This window comes from Oreochromis niloticus, linkage group LG8 (assembly GCF_001858045.2).
Source record: "Oreochromis niloticus isolate F11D_XX linkage group LG8, O_niloticus_UMD_NMBU, whole genome shotgun sequence".
In the NCBI taxonomy this organism is placed as follows: Eukaryota; Metazoa; Chordata; class Actinopteri; order Cichliformes; family Cichlidae; genus Oreochromis; species Oreochromis niloticus.
The window spans coordinates 23,993,787-24,012,850 of record NC_031973.2 but is presented as its reverse complement, the minus strand read 5'-3'; the positions used below and the strand labels follow the sequence as shown (position 1 = coordinate 24,012,850).

The window sequence follows — 19,064 nt, the reverse complement described above, 5'->3', positions numbered from 1 at the left end:
GAGATGCAATGAGAATTTCTAAAAAGTATGGCATCTCTTCCTCAGAGGCTCTGGGTTTTTTGTTTGTTTTTTGTCACTGTCAACCTCTTTTTATGTCACACTCATCAATTTATTCTCCCTATGATGTTAGAATTCCTGACCCTGTTTTGGTAAGAAACATGGATATGTTTGTGTTGTGATGTGCATGTAGTAACCTGTTACGACGTAAACTGTTTGGGTGTGCTTTGAAAAAAGTCTGTTTCACTGAATAAAATGGTGCTGATCGCATTATGCAGACATACGCTCTGTCAGCAGATTGCACCTGACCCGACTGAGAAAAACATCAGTGTGTCTGACTCCAGCTTGTCTGGTGAACTACCAGTGCACCTGACTCAAACAGGCTCTCCACCACACTGTCTTAATTTATAAAGGGCTTTACAAACCCAAACATTATGGCTAATGGGTAAATTTTCTCATTTCAGTGCGGCTAGCCAACAGTGTTAAAAAAACAAAAACAACAAAAAAAAACATACTGCTTTTTTTTTACATAAAACTAATTCATGCAGCTTTTTCAGTCAAACACCTTGAACTTCACTGCATCACGTACATGTAGCTGTGTAAGGGTGCAGGCTTCATGTCCCTTCCTGTGTCACTGCTGCTGCTTGCTTCCACTCCTATACACCCCAACATCCACCTGTAATCTGAATGGATAATTACTCATCAACTATTTTCTTTGTCAGGAATAAACTTGACATTGTAAGGGAAACAAGCTATCCAAATCTACCTGGTCCTGTGTACAAAATGCAATTGATTTCCCCCTTGTTGTATCATGAATTAAAGGTGATTGAACAGATTCTTTAGAAAGCTAAGTTCAATTTCACTAGTCACACCCGGGCCTGATTACTACTAAACATGTTGAATCAAGAAATCGCTTACATAGAAACTGTCTGACAAAGTGAATTAGGCTAATAGATATTTTAAAAAAGTAACACATCACACTGTGATATAAAGACATAGCCGAGAAACAATGTCTTTTACATCTATCAGTGCCGAAAGAGTTACAAAGCTATCGCTAAGGTTTTCTGACTCCAGTGAATCTCCGTGAGTGCCATTATTGACAAACAGAGAAACCTTTGAACACCTTCCCAGACGTGGCCGACCTACCAACATTACACAAATAACGCATCAATGAGTCATCCAGGAGGTCACAGAATAACGCAGAAAAACATCTAAAGAACTCCAGACCTCACTTGCCTCCATTAAGGTCAGAGCTCATGATTCACCAATAAGACGGAGGATGGGAGTCCAAGGAGAAAACCACTGGTGATCAAAAAGAGTACACATTTGCCAAAAAAGTCCCCCAAACATCTTGATGATCCCCAAAACCTTTGGAAAAATATTCTGTGGACTGACAAGAGCAAAGTTGAACTTTTTAGAAGGGTTGAGTTCCGTTACATTTATCATAAATGTGAGCACATCATTTCATTTTTTTAAAAAGCATCATACCAACAATTGTGGCACCAGCATAGTACTAGTAGTGTGATGATCTGGAACTGCTTGGCTGCTTTGGGACGACCTGCCATAATTGATGGAACTATAAATTCTGCTCTCCACCAGAAAATCCTGGTGAAAGTCTGTCCAGTAGTTTCTGCACAGAAGCTCAAGCACAAAGTGTGAACTTAAATGCAATTAAGATTCTTTAGAATTACCTTAAACGGGCCGTTCATGATTGCAAAATCTCCAATGTGGCTGAGTTAAAACAATTCTGCAAAGAAGACTGAGTCAAAATTCCTCCACAGCGATGTAAAAACACTCGGTGGCAGTTATTTCAAACACTTGCAATCTATCTATCTATCTATCTGTCTATCTATCTATCTATCTATCTATCTAAGTTTGTATCTGTCTTGTGTGAAACTTGTATGAAAAGCATAGAAGAGTGAAAACAGATATAAGATCCCTTGAAAAATTATATAAATGAAACTTGTATGTTTTGGATACTTACTAAAACAATATATGAAAGTAATGAGAAAGTGGCCACTTTCATGAGTAAATCATATAAGCCTTATATGATTCACTATATGAAGTAGGCCACATCTTATGCAAGTCTTTTATAAGTTTTTACTATTTCTTTTCCATGTGGGTTAGGTTGAAGGGCAATCGGTTTTTCATATAGAACAAAGGTAGGTTCGGATAACCTTTTTCCCTTAATAACTGAAATCATGATTTAAAAACTGCATTTTGTATTTACTCAGGTTATCTCTGTGTAATATTAAAATTTCTTTGATGATCTAAAACAGTTAAGTTTGACAAATATCCAAAAAGCTACAATCAGGAAGATAAAAATACTACAATAATTTGACTTTTGTGCGCGTTTAGAGGGCAGCACAAAGAGGGCTCTGCTGTAAACATTTGAAAATAAATAAAGGTTTATATATGCATCCTGAACCAGAACTATTTATCAAAACAAATTTGGTCAATTCAAAAATGAATATGATGAAGTCGCTGGTTGGACTTAAATGAGTCAGTTGTTGGGCTTGCAGGCAGGACTTCTGATGAGCGCTGCACATGTGAAAGTCAATAAAATGTATTTGAGCAGGAATGCTTTTAGTGTCTGTCCTGTACGGTAATGACTAAGAGAGTCACTTAATCCTTGGAAAGTGGAAAATGTTTTTTTATTTAGCATTTTTTGCTGACAAATTATTTATCATCTTTTTGTACTCGCTTGCAAATTCTGAAGCGCGCTTTTCTTGATTATTAAAAGAAAATTTTGAATTTTCAAGGTCACTTTTCTAATCATTGCGTATACACACAGTCTATTGCATAGTGTTGTCTGCAGTTTCAGCAAAACCTTTTAGAGTCTTACGCTAGGTTGGATTTGGGAATTACAAATCTCTAGACAACATGCAGTAGATCTGGGGGATATGACAGTTGGGGAGTGGACTCGCACAGCCCCATACAAATCATTGTGCTTTTTATTGTAGCTGCATGGTTGCAGCTACCAGCATAAAAGTCTTGAACTTTCAATCAGTGTAGCCTGGTTATAAAAATAAGGCAAACAAGTTTAGCTGCTAATTACAAATAGCTGTGCCAACCAACTGGAGCACTTTCAATTGCATGGCGATTGCACAGGTAGCCTTCTTGGAGGCAACCTGTCTCCAAACAGTCGTAATCTCCCTCACATTAACGGTCTCCATTAGACACTCTCATTCTCAGACAGATTGGCAAAGGTTTACATTTTATTACTGTCTAATCTATAAACCCAGACGGATTGTGAACACATTACAATCAGTCCAAGTCAGTCTGTAGGTCTGTGATGTGTCTCTCTGCAATACGGGACTTGAGTCAACCTTTGCTTTTATATTGTTGTATAACCAGAGTACAACCAGGTGGCAAAGGTTGCCAAGCACCGAAGTCATTTTGCATCTACGTCACTAGATGTAGATGAATTTCTGATTTAAAATCTTTAAGCTTCTGGCCAGACTCTGAGTGTAAGTAGTTAATATGTGCTTCTGTTAAATTGTGAATGTCTGTGCATGTAGACAGTAACAGACTTGAGTTCTTCGTGGATTTATCACAGTTAATCGCTGTATTATCACAAACAGATTGCATGTAATTGCCAACTTGGGGCAATTTCTTAACAAACTGATGATGCACCAAAGTTGGTTTGACTTTGGGTGATCACTGACCTTGTTCCCTTATTCAAACCAACCACTTCAGTCGCAACAACAGTGGAATCGAAGTTAACTGCACAGTTTCATTCATTTTGGCCATAGCAAAGTCTCTAACCATTACTTTCCTAGTGTGAATGTAGTGTTAAGGTCCTCAGTTATATAAAGGTGTTGTTCGTTATATCTGTTTTTTTGCTGTTCTGTTTTTTCTTTTTCTTTTTCTAATCAGGACTCTTTAATATTATTAAACACAAAAATAAAGACCTATTCTGGTATTTATATAATGGCAAAATCATTTATTTTATAGAACAGTTTATTATTTGACCGATGATGAACCACAACAGTGTCACGTCAGTGCTCCAAAATGAACTTTGTAAGGGAAGTCAGTGGGACTTTAATTTAACAAAATTGCTGTAGAAATGTGTAGAATAGCAAAACACCGCAAGTAAAATAGATGAGGTTGAATGACGTATTCACCCAGTGAAAAACTTGATTTAGGCACAGCGCTAATTACCATAGTAACAAAGTAACAAAGACAGAGTAAAGCTGTTAGTGAGCAGACATAAATATTAATGAATGTTGGGTTTGTTTGTTTTTTTGTTTATTAATCAACGTGACTCCATACCCATGTATTTGGCACGTGGGGATTGTTCTAGTCATTTCAAGCCCACTAAGACAGTCAGATAATATAGTATTCATTGTTTATGACAAAATAATCTTTCCTTGGATGAGAGCACGATGGCATGACCTGTAGAAAAGGTCTAGCTGCCCGGTAGTTGAAACAGGGCATTTTAATCTTTGTGGTATGTGTTCTAACCATGCATCCATTTGTTCACCTTGAATGCACCGTTTCTATTTTTAGATTTGAAGACATCAGTGCCCTGCTTGCTTTTCTACTATTGCTACAGCCCCATTTCTCAACTAAAAGCTTACATTTGCTGGTTCTGCTGCTGTTCATATAAAAGCTTTATCTTACCAAAAAAACATTTGTATTCATATTGTCTGTCAGCATGAGATGAAGAGTCAAAGTATAATACAGTCTCTGTATCGTAGGGTGCCACCTTATAGGGTCGCAGATACAAAACTAGCAAAAAGAAAGGATTTTGTAGGAAGCTGTCATTGCTTCCTATCAAACTTGAAATATATTCTCTCCCACTTAACCGCTTATCGGTTGTTTATGACAGCGGTCCCAAACCCCCAGGCCACGGACCGGTACTAGTCCGTGAGGCGTTTGGTAGCGGGCCGCAAGAGTTGAGGCTTGGGTGTGAAATTTATGGTTTTCTTGGTTTTTATCGGTTTTTATTGTAATTTTTTATCGTTAACTCAGTTTCCCTGGGTCTTTTCCTGTGTGTTATGAATAAATCTTCTTTTTTGGTACTGGTTTTATTTTGTTGTATTTATCCGCAACACCTTAAAGGCCGGTCCGTGAAAATATTGTCCATAGCGCAAAAAAGGCTGGGGACTGCTGGTTTATGAGACTACCATGGAATAGCTGTGATCTGATCTGCTGCTCGATACAATGGTCGTCTGGGGAAAAAACAACAAAAAACCCACCCAAAACATTATTACTGTTTTCAGTCCCAGCTAACAGACACACTGACCAATTGACCTTAAAGCCTCTTTGTTGTGCTGCTAAATTGTCCGCCTAAGTGACTTGCTTACAGAGCTAATGACCTGATTGACAGGTATGCCTTTTTATAGCTCTGTCAGACCAAAATATGACTGTTTGACAGGCATGCAGGGTATCAAGGGAGTTTATTTTTATCTGCCAAGCATACAGCACTGATGCTCTCCACTGATTAGGCTTAATGATAAACCTTTAGGGAAAGCTCTCTGAGCTTTAATAAGTCAATTTTGTAATTAACTGTCTATGTTTATCTTTCCTGCTATTAACACAGAGTCGAGAGCAAATGACAGATTTAGAAGTGCTAAATATAAAAGTGCTACGCATTCAGTCGTACAAATTGCTCTGAATTTGTAACAAGAATATATCAAAAATCCATGTATATAAATTTGATTAATGTTTGGAAAAGGTTGGCAGCAGGTATTGAATTGGTTGTCTGTATAGCTCCGTTTGCTTATAAATGTGAGACAGCCTGTACCGAACATGTCTGAGAAGACAAACTTTGGAGTGGCCAAACATGAGCTACCTTGAACTGTGAGTCAGGGCTTCTAGGAGCAGCCCTGAGTCACATTACTAAAGCTTTCAAAATTTTGTCCTTTACTAAATGACGTACTTTTAGTAAGTGTACATGTACCTTCCGTTTTACTTCTGCAAGTAAAAGTGGCTACAGAGGCTTGTTTTAAAAGCACTGTTGCTCCCTGTGCCTCGAGTTGAATGGATAGTTTTGTAAGGGAGAAAATCCACAGACGCTTACCCATTTGAGAGATTTTTCTTGGGTGGGGGTGAAGAATCTTTTTGTTTTTAATTTAGGCATTGTAATATGATCATTTTTGGGTCATGCAATATTAAAACCAGGCATTAACAGTCCACATTGATCATCATTACACAATGCAAGTTACCCAAGTTGTTCCTTAAAGTTGTCTGCAAAGAACTCTTTTAAATGTTGGACAATTATTTGCCCAACGTCATCCTGAACTCTGAATCAAGATGCATAAGTATCTCCGCAGAGCTTCACAGAGTTGCTGTCCACATTTTCGACTATTTCAGTGTAAACACAGAGCAGCTAAGACTGGCAGGAGTAGTAAAAAGATGGAGGGTAGTAGCTCCTCTTTTCTGTTGCATTTACAGTTGAGGGTAATTCAAGTTGCTGCCACAGCTGCCTGTGTGATCATGGCAACAACAGAAATCAAAGCGAGAGAAATGCTACACAAGCAGATTTTATCTGTGATGCGTGCAGTGGACACACAGCAGAGAACAGATAGATGAAGGGGGCTAGAGGAGCATCAGCTTCAAAATTAGTAGACAGTTATCAGTGTTTACAATATTGGTAAAGCAAGCTAATATCTGTTGCTTTAACAGAATGTGAGTGTTAAAGTAGAAACGCATAAACTGAACAGCCTTGATGGAAAATGTTTGTAGAGAAATTTGCCACAGAAAACATCAGCTCATAATCCTGCTTTTTCTGTAAAAACTTTGGAGCTCTGTTAAGTATCCCCTAAAGGGAAGATGCACAATTAAAGCAATGTGCACAGAGCAAACAGGATCCTGCAGAGCAGGAGCAGGAGCAGGCTTGTTGACACATTCCTTAAAGAGTCAGAGTAGGCCTCCAGGCTCGAAAGAAGAACTCATTTAAGCCCATGACCGATGGACCAGAGGTGGCTGTCAGTCAAGACTGCTAATCTGCAAGAGGTGGCCTCCACTGAATACAATATGTTGGCCCCCATCTGTAACTAAGTCTATAATTTTTTTTCTGACTTGAACCACTTGAACCAAAGGTGATATATGATACATGTAGGAGCCAAAAGTAAGATGGTTTGTATTATGCACAAGGTATCTTTTTCTTTTGGTTAATTTAGTTCTCTTGTCTAAATGGACATCTCTTTTTGAAGTTCTTATTAATCATCTTAAAAGACAACATTTACCTTTCACAGTCTCAAAGTTCTTAAGTTGTCTGGCATATTTTCATTGATGTATTTTGGCCCCATATGGGGTCCCAAAGAGGGACCCCATATGGGCTAAATTTAGTATAAATTAGACAGACTAAAGAAAGACTAGTTGCTGTTTTCTGGCTAAATGAAGTTGATGACTAGTTGACCAGATTAGACCAGACAGCAGCATTTGCTCGTGAAAGTTGTGAACTGATCCGTGCAGTATTTCTATTTGCTACTGGCTTGTAATCCTGCCAATAGTAAGCAAAGCTAGCAAACATCTCATCACTGCAGGAGCAGGAAAGGGGAAAAAAGCAAGAAAAAAATGACTCTGGAGGTAGTTATTATGTAAACAGGAGTAATAGCAGTTTACATAATTGTGCTGCAGAGTGAAGGGAAAATCTAGGAAATAAGGGGAAGATGGTGCACCCATTGTTGCTGTAACTGAGGATCCTAATGGAAGCATGAGCTACATAAAATATATGATCACTGAGTGATCAGAGAGGATTTCAAGCATTTTGAATTAGACTATAGGTCAAACTCCAAGATTTAAATGTTAAATCTGTGTGAAGTAACCAGCCTTGCTTTTTGTGTTTCATTTACTTCAGAACTAAGCAGCTCACTTTGAAAGACACTTTATGTGACTCCCACACTGAAGCTTCTTATCTGACCTCCAAATACTTCCTCTTCATTCTGTGGTGTTTCTCTCTTGTCAAACATTCTGTTTCACATTTTGAAAGCTTTAATGGAGATGCTGTATGGCTAATTTACTTTATTGTGATGAAACGATTATATTAACATGAATAGACACTTTGCTGTGCTATAGCATAAAATGGTACAGGAAAACTTGATTTTAATGAAAGTTTTTCTGTATTTCTTGGACCAGCGGTGATTCGTCACCATTCAAAACATCCAGTGGTCAGTCCCTGAGACCCACTAACCCCCTGCCCACATGCCCGTCCCCCTGACCCCTTTTCCTGCCTCCTTTCCAATCCAAATCTCAGCAGTATCCTCTGCCAGACAACCTTACTTAACAGACATCCCAGCAGTTGCTCTTTGTGTCTGACGTGGCAAAATGCCACATCACATTACACTTCCTGCTTTCTTTTGCAAAAGGAGGACCGGCATAAGATTCACAGCACGGACCCCGTAACCCAGTTTTTTCTTATTAACCACAAACCTAGTTTGATTTGGGAGCCATTTTCCTCGGCAGGAAGCACACTACGTTCAGACCAAAAGCTACAGGTGTGTTAAAGCTTACGCACATATAGACACACACAAACGCACACATGTACATGTATGTCATCAGCCCCAACATCTGTGTGGCTGTTGCCTTAGAAATTCTGGAAAGATATTACTTTTGAATCCCGTGGCCAGGTAACAATTCAGATCAGCTGGATGTGAGAGTCCTTATAAAATTCAGAGAACTGTAGAATGTAAAAAGATCCCAAAACATTAAAGTCAGATAATAAATTGGCAGTCACTACTTCAAGGTTGCTGTAATATAGACTTTACAAACCTAATCCATGACATGTTCTTTTTAGAAAGAAGAGGGTTTGCAGAACATTTCCTGTTGGAGAAACGAGCCATAGTTGTTCAGTCTTTTTCTGATTGTCCCATCGTGAACTTTAACATTTAATATGAATTTGCTGGAGTGTCTTAAAATGGACTAAAATTGTTTGGAAATGGTCTTACAATACTTCCGCAACTATTAGTTATTAAAGATCATAGCTGTTGTCTTTCCTTTCAGTAGCAACACCTGCCTGGTACTTACCATTTAATTCACTTAAACATTAAGGATCTAATTAGGTTTTCACACATTGTGGCTTGGTGTTGTTAAATGACTAATCAGACAGGGTAATATGTTATACGACGCCATGTGTTGTTGTTCAACTGAGGTTGTATTTACCTAATTTTCAGTCCTGCTAAGGACCAGATGATTTCATCTTATGTTTGGATATTTAAACCCTTAGAAATATAAAAGAGGTTTACCTTCTTTTTTATGCCTATATGAGCCAAATGCTTGGTTTCAGACAAAACTGTGAATCATGCGACCCTACAACCCTAGTACGTTCCAAGAATAAAACCAGACAGCTTGAAATGAGAATAACAGCTCCGCTATAAGTATTTGATACTTTGTTACATAATGTATAAATGTTGCATTAGTGATTCTCAGTGCATTAAGTAAGGAGTGGTTTAGTCAGTATCCCTACCTTAGTATCATGAACTTGCCTTTACCCTTTGGAGTGGTGTTCATATATTAATATGAGTTTTCCACATATGTTTATGGAAGTACTTCTAACAAATCATAGAGCAAGCAGTGTCTGAACAGTTATTCAGGTGGCACTTAAAGTGGTAATGGTCTGTGGACAAAAAAATGAAGTCTCACTGTGAATGCTTTACAATTGAAATCGATAATTGCATTGGTAGTCAGAACTCTGCTAGTATCATCTTTTCATAAAGGCAACAAAACCGAGTGGAGCATCTTTTAAAGACCCTTTCATCCTTTTAGAAACTCTTCATTCAAACATTGTATGAAATCACAAAATGCAAAATAAAAAAGGTTTCAACGACCATACTTGCACGATGCACAACCCTCACATCATCTGCCAGTCCTGCAGTTGGTGACTAACTCGATAAATGATCAAAATGATTTTGGGGACATTAAGAAGGGAAATGAAATGTGCTCTCAAGTATTATTAGAGATAATTAGGTGGAACAGTTTGTAAATAATAGACCTTTAATGGATTACTCTTGTTCTGGATATATTTCTGTCCAAAGATATCAGAGTAAGGGCAGCATGATAGTGTGGTGGTCAGCACGTTTGCCTCACTGGATCCTGGGTTTGAAACCACCATCTAGCCACGATTGGGCCTTTCTGTGTAGAATCTGCATGTTCTCCCTGTGTCTGCGTCAGTTCTCTCTGGGTACTCGGTCTTCCTCTCACAGTCCAAAGACGTGTGAATGGTTGTCTGTCTCTCTGTGTTAGCCCTGCAACAGACTTGTGACCTGTCCAGGGTGTATCCTGTATCTCAGTCTGTGGCAGCTGGCATAGGCTTTCATAGAAGTACTGTCAGGCTATCTTATAAATTAAAGTCAAAGCTTTACAGTATAATTCTGAGAAAACTAGTTTCCACTTGAGAAAACAGCTGGTGACAACAGCTTTGAACCGTTAGATTGTTCGGACAGACGTAGATTAAGGCTGGGCCACTGGAGATAGAAAAGAGTGGAAAGAGGAAACAGATTCTACCCACTTCAGCAGCTTACTAAGCTGCTATATAGCTAAGGTACTTTACATGTACTACTAAATTTGAAGCCAGATATGCTAATGTTATGTACAATAGCAAAATCTTATTTTTTAGCATTAAAAAAATGCTGCGAGACATTGGTCTCCATTATTATGTGTTCAGTTACAACACCTGGAGCATCACACAACATGCCACATCCAGTATGATGTGTGCTGCATGGATGTTACACACTTGTCGTGACTTTGGTAATACTAAATTGGTCGTTATCTTATACAACAAGTGGGGGGGCAGCTGTTAGTACTAGCCGCAGCTGTGTCTGGCATCTCTAAGAACATATCTAGTTTTCCCACAGAATTTCCATGTTGTTTCCAGAAAAAGAACACTGTCCTTATACTCTATTTTTGTGACATTACAGGTGACAGCTGCACCTGTGTTACAACTGCTTGCTTCCAACCTTCCAATTTGTGCTGCCCTTACGCTGGCCTTTATTGTACTGGCTGTGTCTGTGTTCTTGAAGTGTTGAATTGTTGGGAGATAAACTTCAAACCTTTTCACTCCCAAACTTTTCTGTTTTGCAATTGCAGCATCATGCTAATCTCCCTGTTGTTTCATGTAGTATAGTACTACTGTATATTCAGGATGTACTACTGCATAGGTTCAGGATGTAAGTTTAGGATATTATGGTAGTATTATACAGGCCTTAAATAAATCAATTGCTCTACTTTTCTGCTTTTGGCTTTTGCTGTACTGTGTATATAACCACTATATTCACCATAATGGGACCTGGTCACTTGTGATTTCTTTTTTTTCTGTAGTATGACAGTGGCAATGAAGGCCCAGGCCAGGTGGGAGGTGATGGAGAGGACGGAGGTTTTCTACGCTGGGATAGCTCTTATGGTGTTTGGTACCCTTCTCGTAGTGAGCAGCTTCCTCGCTCTGGGATTCACCGGAACCTTCCTAGGTGAGTCCCAGACACAGTGTCAGATATTAAAGGGACACAAAAATAATTTTAGTCTAAATATAACTTCCTATTAAAGAATACTGTACACGTCACTGAAGAACAAAGATTTAAACTGCCAGCATCTATCCAGACTGGCATATATCAGCAGATGCTTGATTGCCGTTGTTCCCAGAGGGTGAATCCCATGTTTGGGTGATTCCTCTTGTGACACTAAATGGTTTACATTTGTAGTTTTGAGTACAATTCTTTAACAAGTACTTAGTAGATTCATGCAGGCTGTTAACATGCTAACCCAACCATCAGATGCTAACGATCAGAAATTTATCAAGTCAAGTCAAGTCAGGTGGCTTTATTGTCATTTCAACCATATGCAGTGGTACAGTACACAGTGAAACGAGACAGCGTTCCTCCAAGACCATGGTGCTACATATAACAGACAATCAACACAGGACTACATAGTACAAGTGCAAGGAAGGAAGTAGAGACGCTGTTGGGCTTTCTTAGTTAAGGAGCTGGTGCTTAAGGTGCCAGGAGAGGTTCTCCGTCAAGTCAACACCAAGGAATTTGGTGCTCTTGACGACCTCCACAGAGGATCCATTGATGTTAAGTGGACAGTGATCTCTCGGTGCTCTCCTAAAGTCAAAATCATCTCTTTTGTTTTGTCCATGGTCAGAGGCAGGTTGTTGACTCTACACCAACCATTAGCTGTTGCACCTTCTGTCTGTATGCTGACTCATCGCTCTTGCTGATGAGACCCACCACAGCTCATCGGTGAACTTGATGATGTGGTTCGAAATGTGCATTGCTGCACAGTCAGCAGAGTGAACAGCAGTGGGCTGAGCACACAGCCCTGAGGGGCTCCAGTGCTCAGTGTGGTGGTGGTGTTGGAGATGCTATTACCGATCTGGACTGACTGATGTCTCTCCGTCAGAAAGTCCAGGATCCAGGTGCAGAGGGAGGTGTTCAGGTCCAGCAGGTTCAGTTTTCTAAACAGGTGCTGAGGAATGATTGTGTTGAATGCAGTTTGGCACTCGCTGTTCCCAGGCTGCCTTGTTGCCTGCTCTGAAGGTGAACTCTCAAGTCTTTAGCAGCTCACACACCTCTGCAGTCATCCACAGTTTCTGGTTGGAGCGTATTGTGATCTTGGTCACAGTGACATCATCAATGCACTTGCTGATGTAACTGGTCACAGATGATGTGTACTCCTCCAAGTTGGTGCGGTTGCCATTAGTTGCAGCCTCCCTGAACATGTCCCAGTCAGTGTGCTCAAAACAGTCCTGAGAAACAGAGATGGCTCCTCACCTTTCTCCGAACCGGTTTGCAGCGTCACTGAGATTGTGGGTACAATAGCATGCAGATGTTAGCATTTAACATAAATTATAATTTTGCTCAGGGTTAAGCATTACACAACCCCAAGCATGGCTTTAAACACTTGTTTTGTGTTCATTTAACTGCATTAATTATAATCAAATCATATTTTTTTACAAACTATAAAACTATAAACTTTACAAACTATGAGCAAACAATGCACCACATTGTGCTCTTGTACATGAAAGCTACAATAAAAACAGCCTTTACTAACATTAAGGGATCACATGAGACACAGGAAAATGCAAAAGAGGACATGTAGTTCATGTCTCTACATAAGTAAAGACACATGAACTCTGACACATTTGAACAATTCATGCGCTCCAACATATTTCTCTGAATGTAGTCATTTTCATATCCATGCATATGGCATGTCCCAATATCTTGTTTCCTTCTGAGACAAACACCTTTGTTTTTGTTCCATGTACTCCTGAACACATGCAGGCATTGTTTCAAATGAACATGAGCTCAAGATGGCCAAGACCATTTGGCATGCAGTAGCTTCTGGTTTTTTAGGTCAGTCAACTAAATGAGTCATCTTCAAGAACCAGACAGATTGTCTGAGCTTCTTCAGCATATTTGTCCATCGGTGCACTGAAATGCCCTCAGTCCATCACTCCGCTTCAAACTAATCACTATCTGTGACACCAGAAGGGAGGCGGGAGGAACAGCAGGACGTGCCAGGAATGTGCATGTGTGATAACAGGAGTCTACTTTGTATTCAGAGTGGACAAGCCGGTCGCAAAACACTGTTTGCAGGTTTCACTCTCCGACCATTTGGAACAATAAATTTTGCAGTTATAAAACAGGAGCAATAACTTTTCAATATACCTTCATATAAAAAGCAGTAGTAAAAGCCACATGTCTGGCTGCTGTTACATTTGATGTTTGTGCATACAGTCCTCTGAAAAACTATGGACATGCTGGCTGCCTCCATAGGATGGGGGGTAAGTAGCAGCCAGGCATTATTAATCAAATGCACATGAATAATTGATAATAAGTGTAAACTCCTTGTTGATAACCAGTTAATCAAATGCAATTAATTAGCAGTGAAAATTGATTGATGACATGCCAAAATGTCTATAAAAGAAGAGGTTTTGGCAGTTTGGTGACATGTAGAAATGTTTTTCTTTTCCCTAAATTTAACAATTTTATCTCATGTTGCATGTTACTGTGTTCTCTGCACTTTCATTGTAGTGCCTGTCTGCTTGTCTAGTAGCAATAAAGTGAATAGAATAGAATGTTCATCTGTTCCTCCATAACAATGTCATAGACTGATAAAGTCGTAAAGAGAAACAATTACTTGAAGCTGTTGAATCATGGGATGTAATTCATTTTTCACAGGACTGCATAGAGAGCTGTGAAAACTCTTTTTAAATTGACTGATTAGCTGTGTCCCAAAACGTCGGCTGCATCCTCCGGAGGCCGCATTTGAAGGCCGATTACATCACAGCCAGGCGACGAAGGCTGTCCCAATTCGTCGACTCCTTCAAATGCGGCCGACAAATGCGTCCTTCATTTACCCGAATCTGAAGGATGGGTTGGGTGTGTCCTTCGTGGCCCACCATATCCCAAATTCATAGCACGGCCCAGCCAAATTTCAGCTGCCAACAATGGCGGCCGCTACTAAGTTTTAAAATTAGTCTTATTAATCTTTCTGGGTCACAAAATAAACTTTTAACATATTTTCAGGCGAGAAAGTAGCTGTGTAAATTTCAAATATCTGCTTGGTTTATCAAGACATCGCATATTTGCAAAAGTGCGCCGACGTTTTCGGAGATGTCTGTTACCCACCCGCTCGATAGCAAGCCGGGGGGTCAATGGTCACTCCAGCCGGCGAGAGCAGCGGACTCCCGGCTTCATCGTTTTCAGACCCCCGCTCTTTCACTACTCAGGTTAAACATGATATATAAGTCACTCGGATAACTTAAAAATGTAATTGTTTGCCTATTTTTGGTGTTTTATTTGTTCTGGAGTAAATCGGTTTGGCTGAGATTAAAGTTATTAGATTATTAGATTAAAACTTTATTAATCCATCGGGTGGGTTCCTCCGGGATTTTCACACAGCTGAATAAACGTCAAACAGATTTAACCGAAGTGTGAGACGGTCGAGAATTTACGCCAGTGTCCTGTTATATTTTAGATAGCAAGGAGCAGACGGCCGAGTTTATTAAACTCCACCGACACAGCGGTGACGCAAATCTGAAGGCTAGACCGTCCCATTTCACAGCCTCGCACTTCCGGCCTTCTCGGTCTTTGAAGGACCCGGCCCACGTAGACCACGAAGGCCGGGTCCTCCGAAGGATGCAGCCGACGTTTTGGGACACAGCTTATGTTTCACAATAAAACAGAGTTGTTAAACACAGCTCTGGCTAGATGAATCTTAATTTTAAAGTTCATTTCCTTAAATTGTTTTGTTTACCTTCTGTTTAGATTAGCTAGGCACGCTGAGTGAAAATGAAGAATTAAGTACATCCAGCGATTCATTAGAACACAGTCATTCTTTATTTGACATGCTGAGATCATTATCGATTAGTGCAGGAAGTGTAAGTATTTTACTTTTTAATGGCACAGGTTGGCCTTTGTACAGCTGGTCTAATTATAGCCCAGAGAAGCTGCCTTAATTTGAAGGTTGTAGAGATGAGGTCGCTTTCAGTTTCCCAGTATAATAGGTAAAGATACTGTATCCGGAAAAGGCACATGACTCAGTATAAATCTAAATGAGTGTGAGAACAGGCTCAGCTTATTAGTCACTTAACAATGGGAAGCAGTGGATCTCGAACGTTCTCACTGCTTATGGTTCTCTATGGATGCCTATCTGTATGTCAGATGGCGCTTTATATTGTAAGGATATTGTTCAGAGTTCTCTCTGACTGCTGTGCTATGTACAGGTTATACAGGTTATGCTGTGCAAAAGCCTTGAGCCATCTCTCATTTCTTTATATATTTGCTAGAAAAACATGTTGTGGTTTATTTAAACATGTGCAAACATACATTAAATACAATGTATAAAGCAAAAACAGAGTTTGTACAATTCTAATGAGCTTGAAAGTCAATAATTTGACCACATTTATTCTTCAACTTAGCCTGAACTTACTGAGGGAAAGTTTTTTGTAATTTCTTAATAGTCTTAAGGAATAGCTCTGCAGGCTTCTTAAAGGACATTTAAAGCTCTTCTTTGGATGTTGGATGTCTCTTTTGTTCTGTTCTGTCAACGTGCTCCCACACTGTTTCATTGATGTTGATGTCCTGGCTCTTCGGAGGCCATGACTAATAGTGTTGGATTGTGTATTTTTCAATCCAGGTATGCATTCACTGAATTGGCAGTGTGTTTAGGGGCACTGTTATGTAGAAAAATGAAGCCATTGCCAATCAGACAGAACTGTGTGCATGGTGGAGCATATCTAACAGTACTTTCATAATTCCATCAGTTTTGAGGAGATCCCAACAACACTGGCTCAAATGCAGTCCCAAACCGCAGAGCCTCCATCAAGTTTTGCAGATGGCTCTAAATCCGTTGTATTTCTCTCCTATACATACGTACACATTGACAGCGTTATAAACCAGAATTTTCAGCTTTGAATTCATTACTCTAAGTTCTATTCACTTCAGTTCCATTCAAGTTATTTATAGAGCGCCAAATCACAACAACAGTTACCTCAAGGCAAGTAACAATAAACCCTAACCCTTTATATTATAAGGTAGACCCTACAATAATACATACAGAGAAAAACCCAACAATTATATGACCCCCTGTGAGCAAGCGTTTTGGTGACAGTGGGAAGGAAAAACTCCCTTTTAACAGGAAGAAACCTCTGGCAGAACCAGGCTCAGGGAGGGGCGGGGCCATCTGCTGTGACCGCCACTTATTGTCATTTCAGTTCTTGCATAATCTAGTGTACCTCAGCCTTTTCCTTTCGTTCGCTTCCTTAAGAATTGTTTAGAAGAAACGGCCTAAACAAATGAGAGCTGGCTAAAAACTTTTGCATTGTATGTCGAAATTAAACAGGTAGAGTATATTGGAATGACATGTTTTAAAAACATGATTGGTCCAAAGAGGAAAAAACAGAGTTTACATTCATTCTTGGCCTTAGAAAAAGTATTCTTCTGTTTGTTTGTATTGAAAAAAGTGTGATTTTTGCTTCTATCACAAGTTCCATTCACTCTATTTCCTGAAATGGTGATCATACTTTTTTTCCCCTTGGTTAGAAAAGGGAACAGGACTTTTTCTGAAACTGGCTTCTATCAGAAGCAGCCTTTTATTTCTATTTTCCTCTATTTGATAAGTACAACTGGTCATATTTTTGCCTTGTTTCGATCCAGTGCTGTTTGCCTTAAAATGTCAACAGGGCTGTAGCCTAGTTTCAGATGCTCTACTGGCACTTTATTTCTTAGCAGGGGATTTATTGTGGAACATCTGCAGGTGTACCATATGCAACAAGAGCCAGAAAGAATTAACTCTTTGAAATCTTAGTCATCATTCCCGATAACCCTAACTCTAAACAAAACCTAGCCCTGTGTTTTTGGAAAAAATATAAATGGCTTTTAATCTGTGAGAGCACTGATATTGTTTCATCCGAGATGTTCAAGTCTTGGGAGACTTGTTTAAAAAAAACAAAAATAACAAGCACGCACACACATTCTGATTACATAGGGTTAGGGTTTAGATGACTTAGACTTCAGAAGTTTAAAGAACTAAAAGTGTACTGTATGGATAACTGTGTGCAGACATCATTTTATCTAGCATTGTTTTCATGTGAGCCTTTGTTTGTGTCCCTCGGCTACTGGAGACCCAACCTTTACCTGACTAACAGTTCTGGAAGAAATCTGACACTGATCCAGGTTTTTTTTTATGTCACATGGTCTTTGTAAGTGGTGACAAAGGTGCCATGGATATGGGGTTGTCTTTACGTTACCATTTCATCAAAATTAGGGACACTTTGTCCATGCGTTGCTTTGACATCTTGAGGCACTTGCTGTTGTGATTTGATACTATATAAATAATGGAATTGAACTGAATAGTTGCTAGCTAACCTTCATTGTGTAGCCTAAATTTATTCTTTCGGTGTTTGAGATTGATGAGAGTTACTGCAAGTAAGACTAGAAAATCAGGTATCACAATATTTTTTTAATATTACAATATTTTCAAGATACACGATGTATATCACGATATGTTTAAATAATCTCCAAAACAAATGTCATTTTCAACCATATAGTGCCTAAAATTACACTGGTATACTCATTCAAATCGACCATTCAAATTTTTTTTTCTACCTTGAATACAAAAAATATGAATGAACTGAAATGTTTTAACCATTTTTTAACCATTGGTTGCACACAACTGAGAAGTTTTTCACAAATGACAATAGCGTCACAGTAAGTTTTTTGTTTGTTAAAGGTCTAGTGTTGACCTTTAACAAACAAAAGATCATAGCAACAAAAAAGGACATCAAGCAAGAATTAATGAGACAAAATAAAACAACTAAAAATTAAAAAGGTGCCTTTTCGTGCTTATAACATATAAAACTTGTAAAATGAAAAATGTGATGACCTCAAATTACAGAAACAAAAGAGTTCAGGCGGCTTAATATTCGCAATTTATACTCGATGATTACAAAAAATCGGAGAGCAAGACAAGAGCAACAAGGAAAATGCAATGGCTACTGTATGATCGCATTGACCTGATGATTCTGAGACCAGTTGCAGGTTAGTTGCAGTGACCAACAGTTCACTCAGAGGTTCAGTTTGCAACATTCTCAAACTTTGGATGACCACTTTGCATTTGCTTTGCAAACACTGTCAAACAGAGAGGTGAAGGTTTTCAAATAATTGCTGTCAAATCTATAAATGCAGACAGAAACATTGCCACTATCCACATGATGCTAACTTGTCCACCATTTTGCATGTGTGTTAATTATGATGACAATGTAAAATCAAGTGAATATGGCCCTCGTCACACAGGCCTACAAACAAGTCTGTATCCATCTGACAACTGAGTGGGTGCTGGTAGTTGATGGCAGTTGCTGGGAAAATCAAATGATTGCACACAGGTCTACAGTCCAGTCAGTGACACCCTGACAACCACCTGTCATTAGTGAAAAACATGTGGTTTGCAACTGGTTGGCAAAAACCTCCTTGCTTTGGTTGGTAGTATAGTGCTGCAGTTGTCGTTTAAATGGAAAGTGATGGACACTGTACAGTTGCTCTCCAAGCTGTAGTGAAACTGTAAAAAGTGTCGCACAAACTGGAAATGGAGAGTGTTTGCCTTTAAAATAAAGTTGTGTTTTA

At 39.2% G+C, this 19,064-nt stretch overlaps 1 protein-coding gene across 1 annotated transcript in view; it reads left to right on the top strand.

Annotated features, from left to right (window-relative positions):
- The window catches only part of pemt (phosphatidylethanolamine N-methyltransferase), a 74,972-nt gene that overhangs the window by 32,773 nt on the left and 23,135 nt on the right, over window positions 1-19,064 (top strand). Inside the window, exon 4 of the mRNA XM_003438678.5 lies at window positions 11,263-11,408. Coding sequence (XP_003438726.2) covers window positions 11,263-11,408 — 146 coding nt within the window. The remainder of the gene's footprint in view (window positions 1-11,262; window positions 11,409-19,064) is intronic.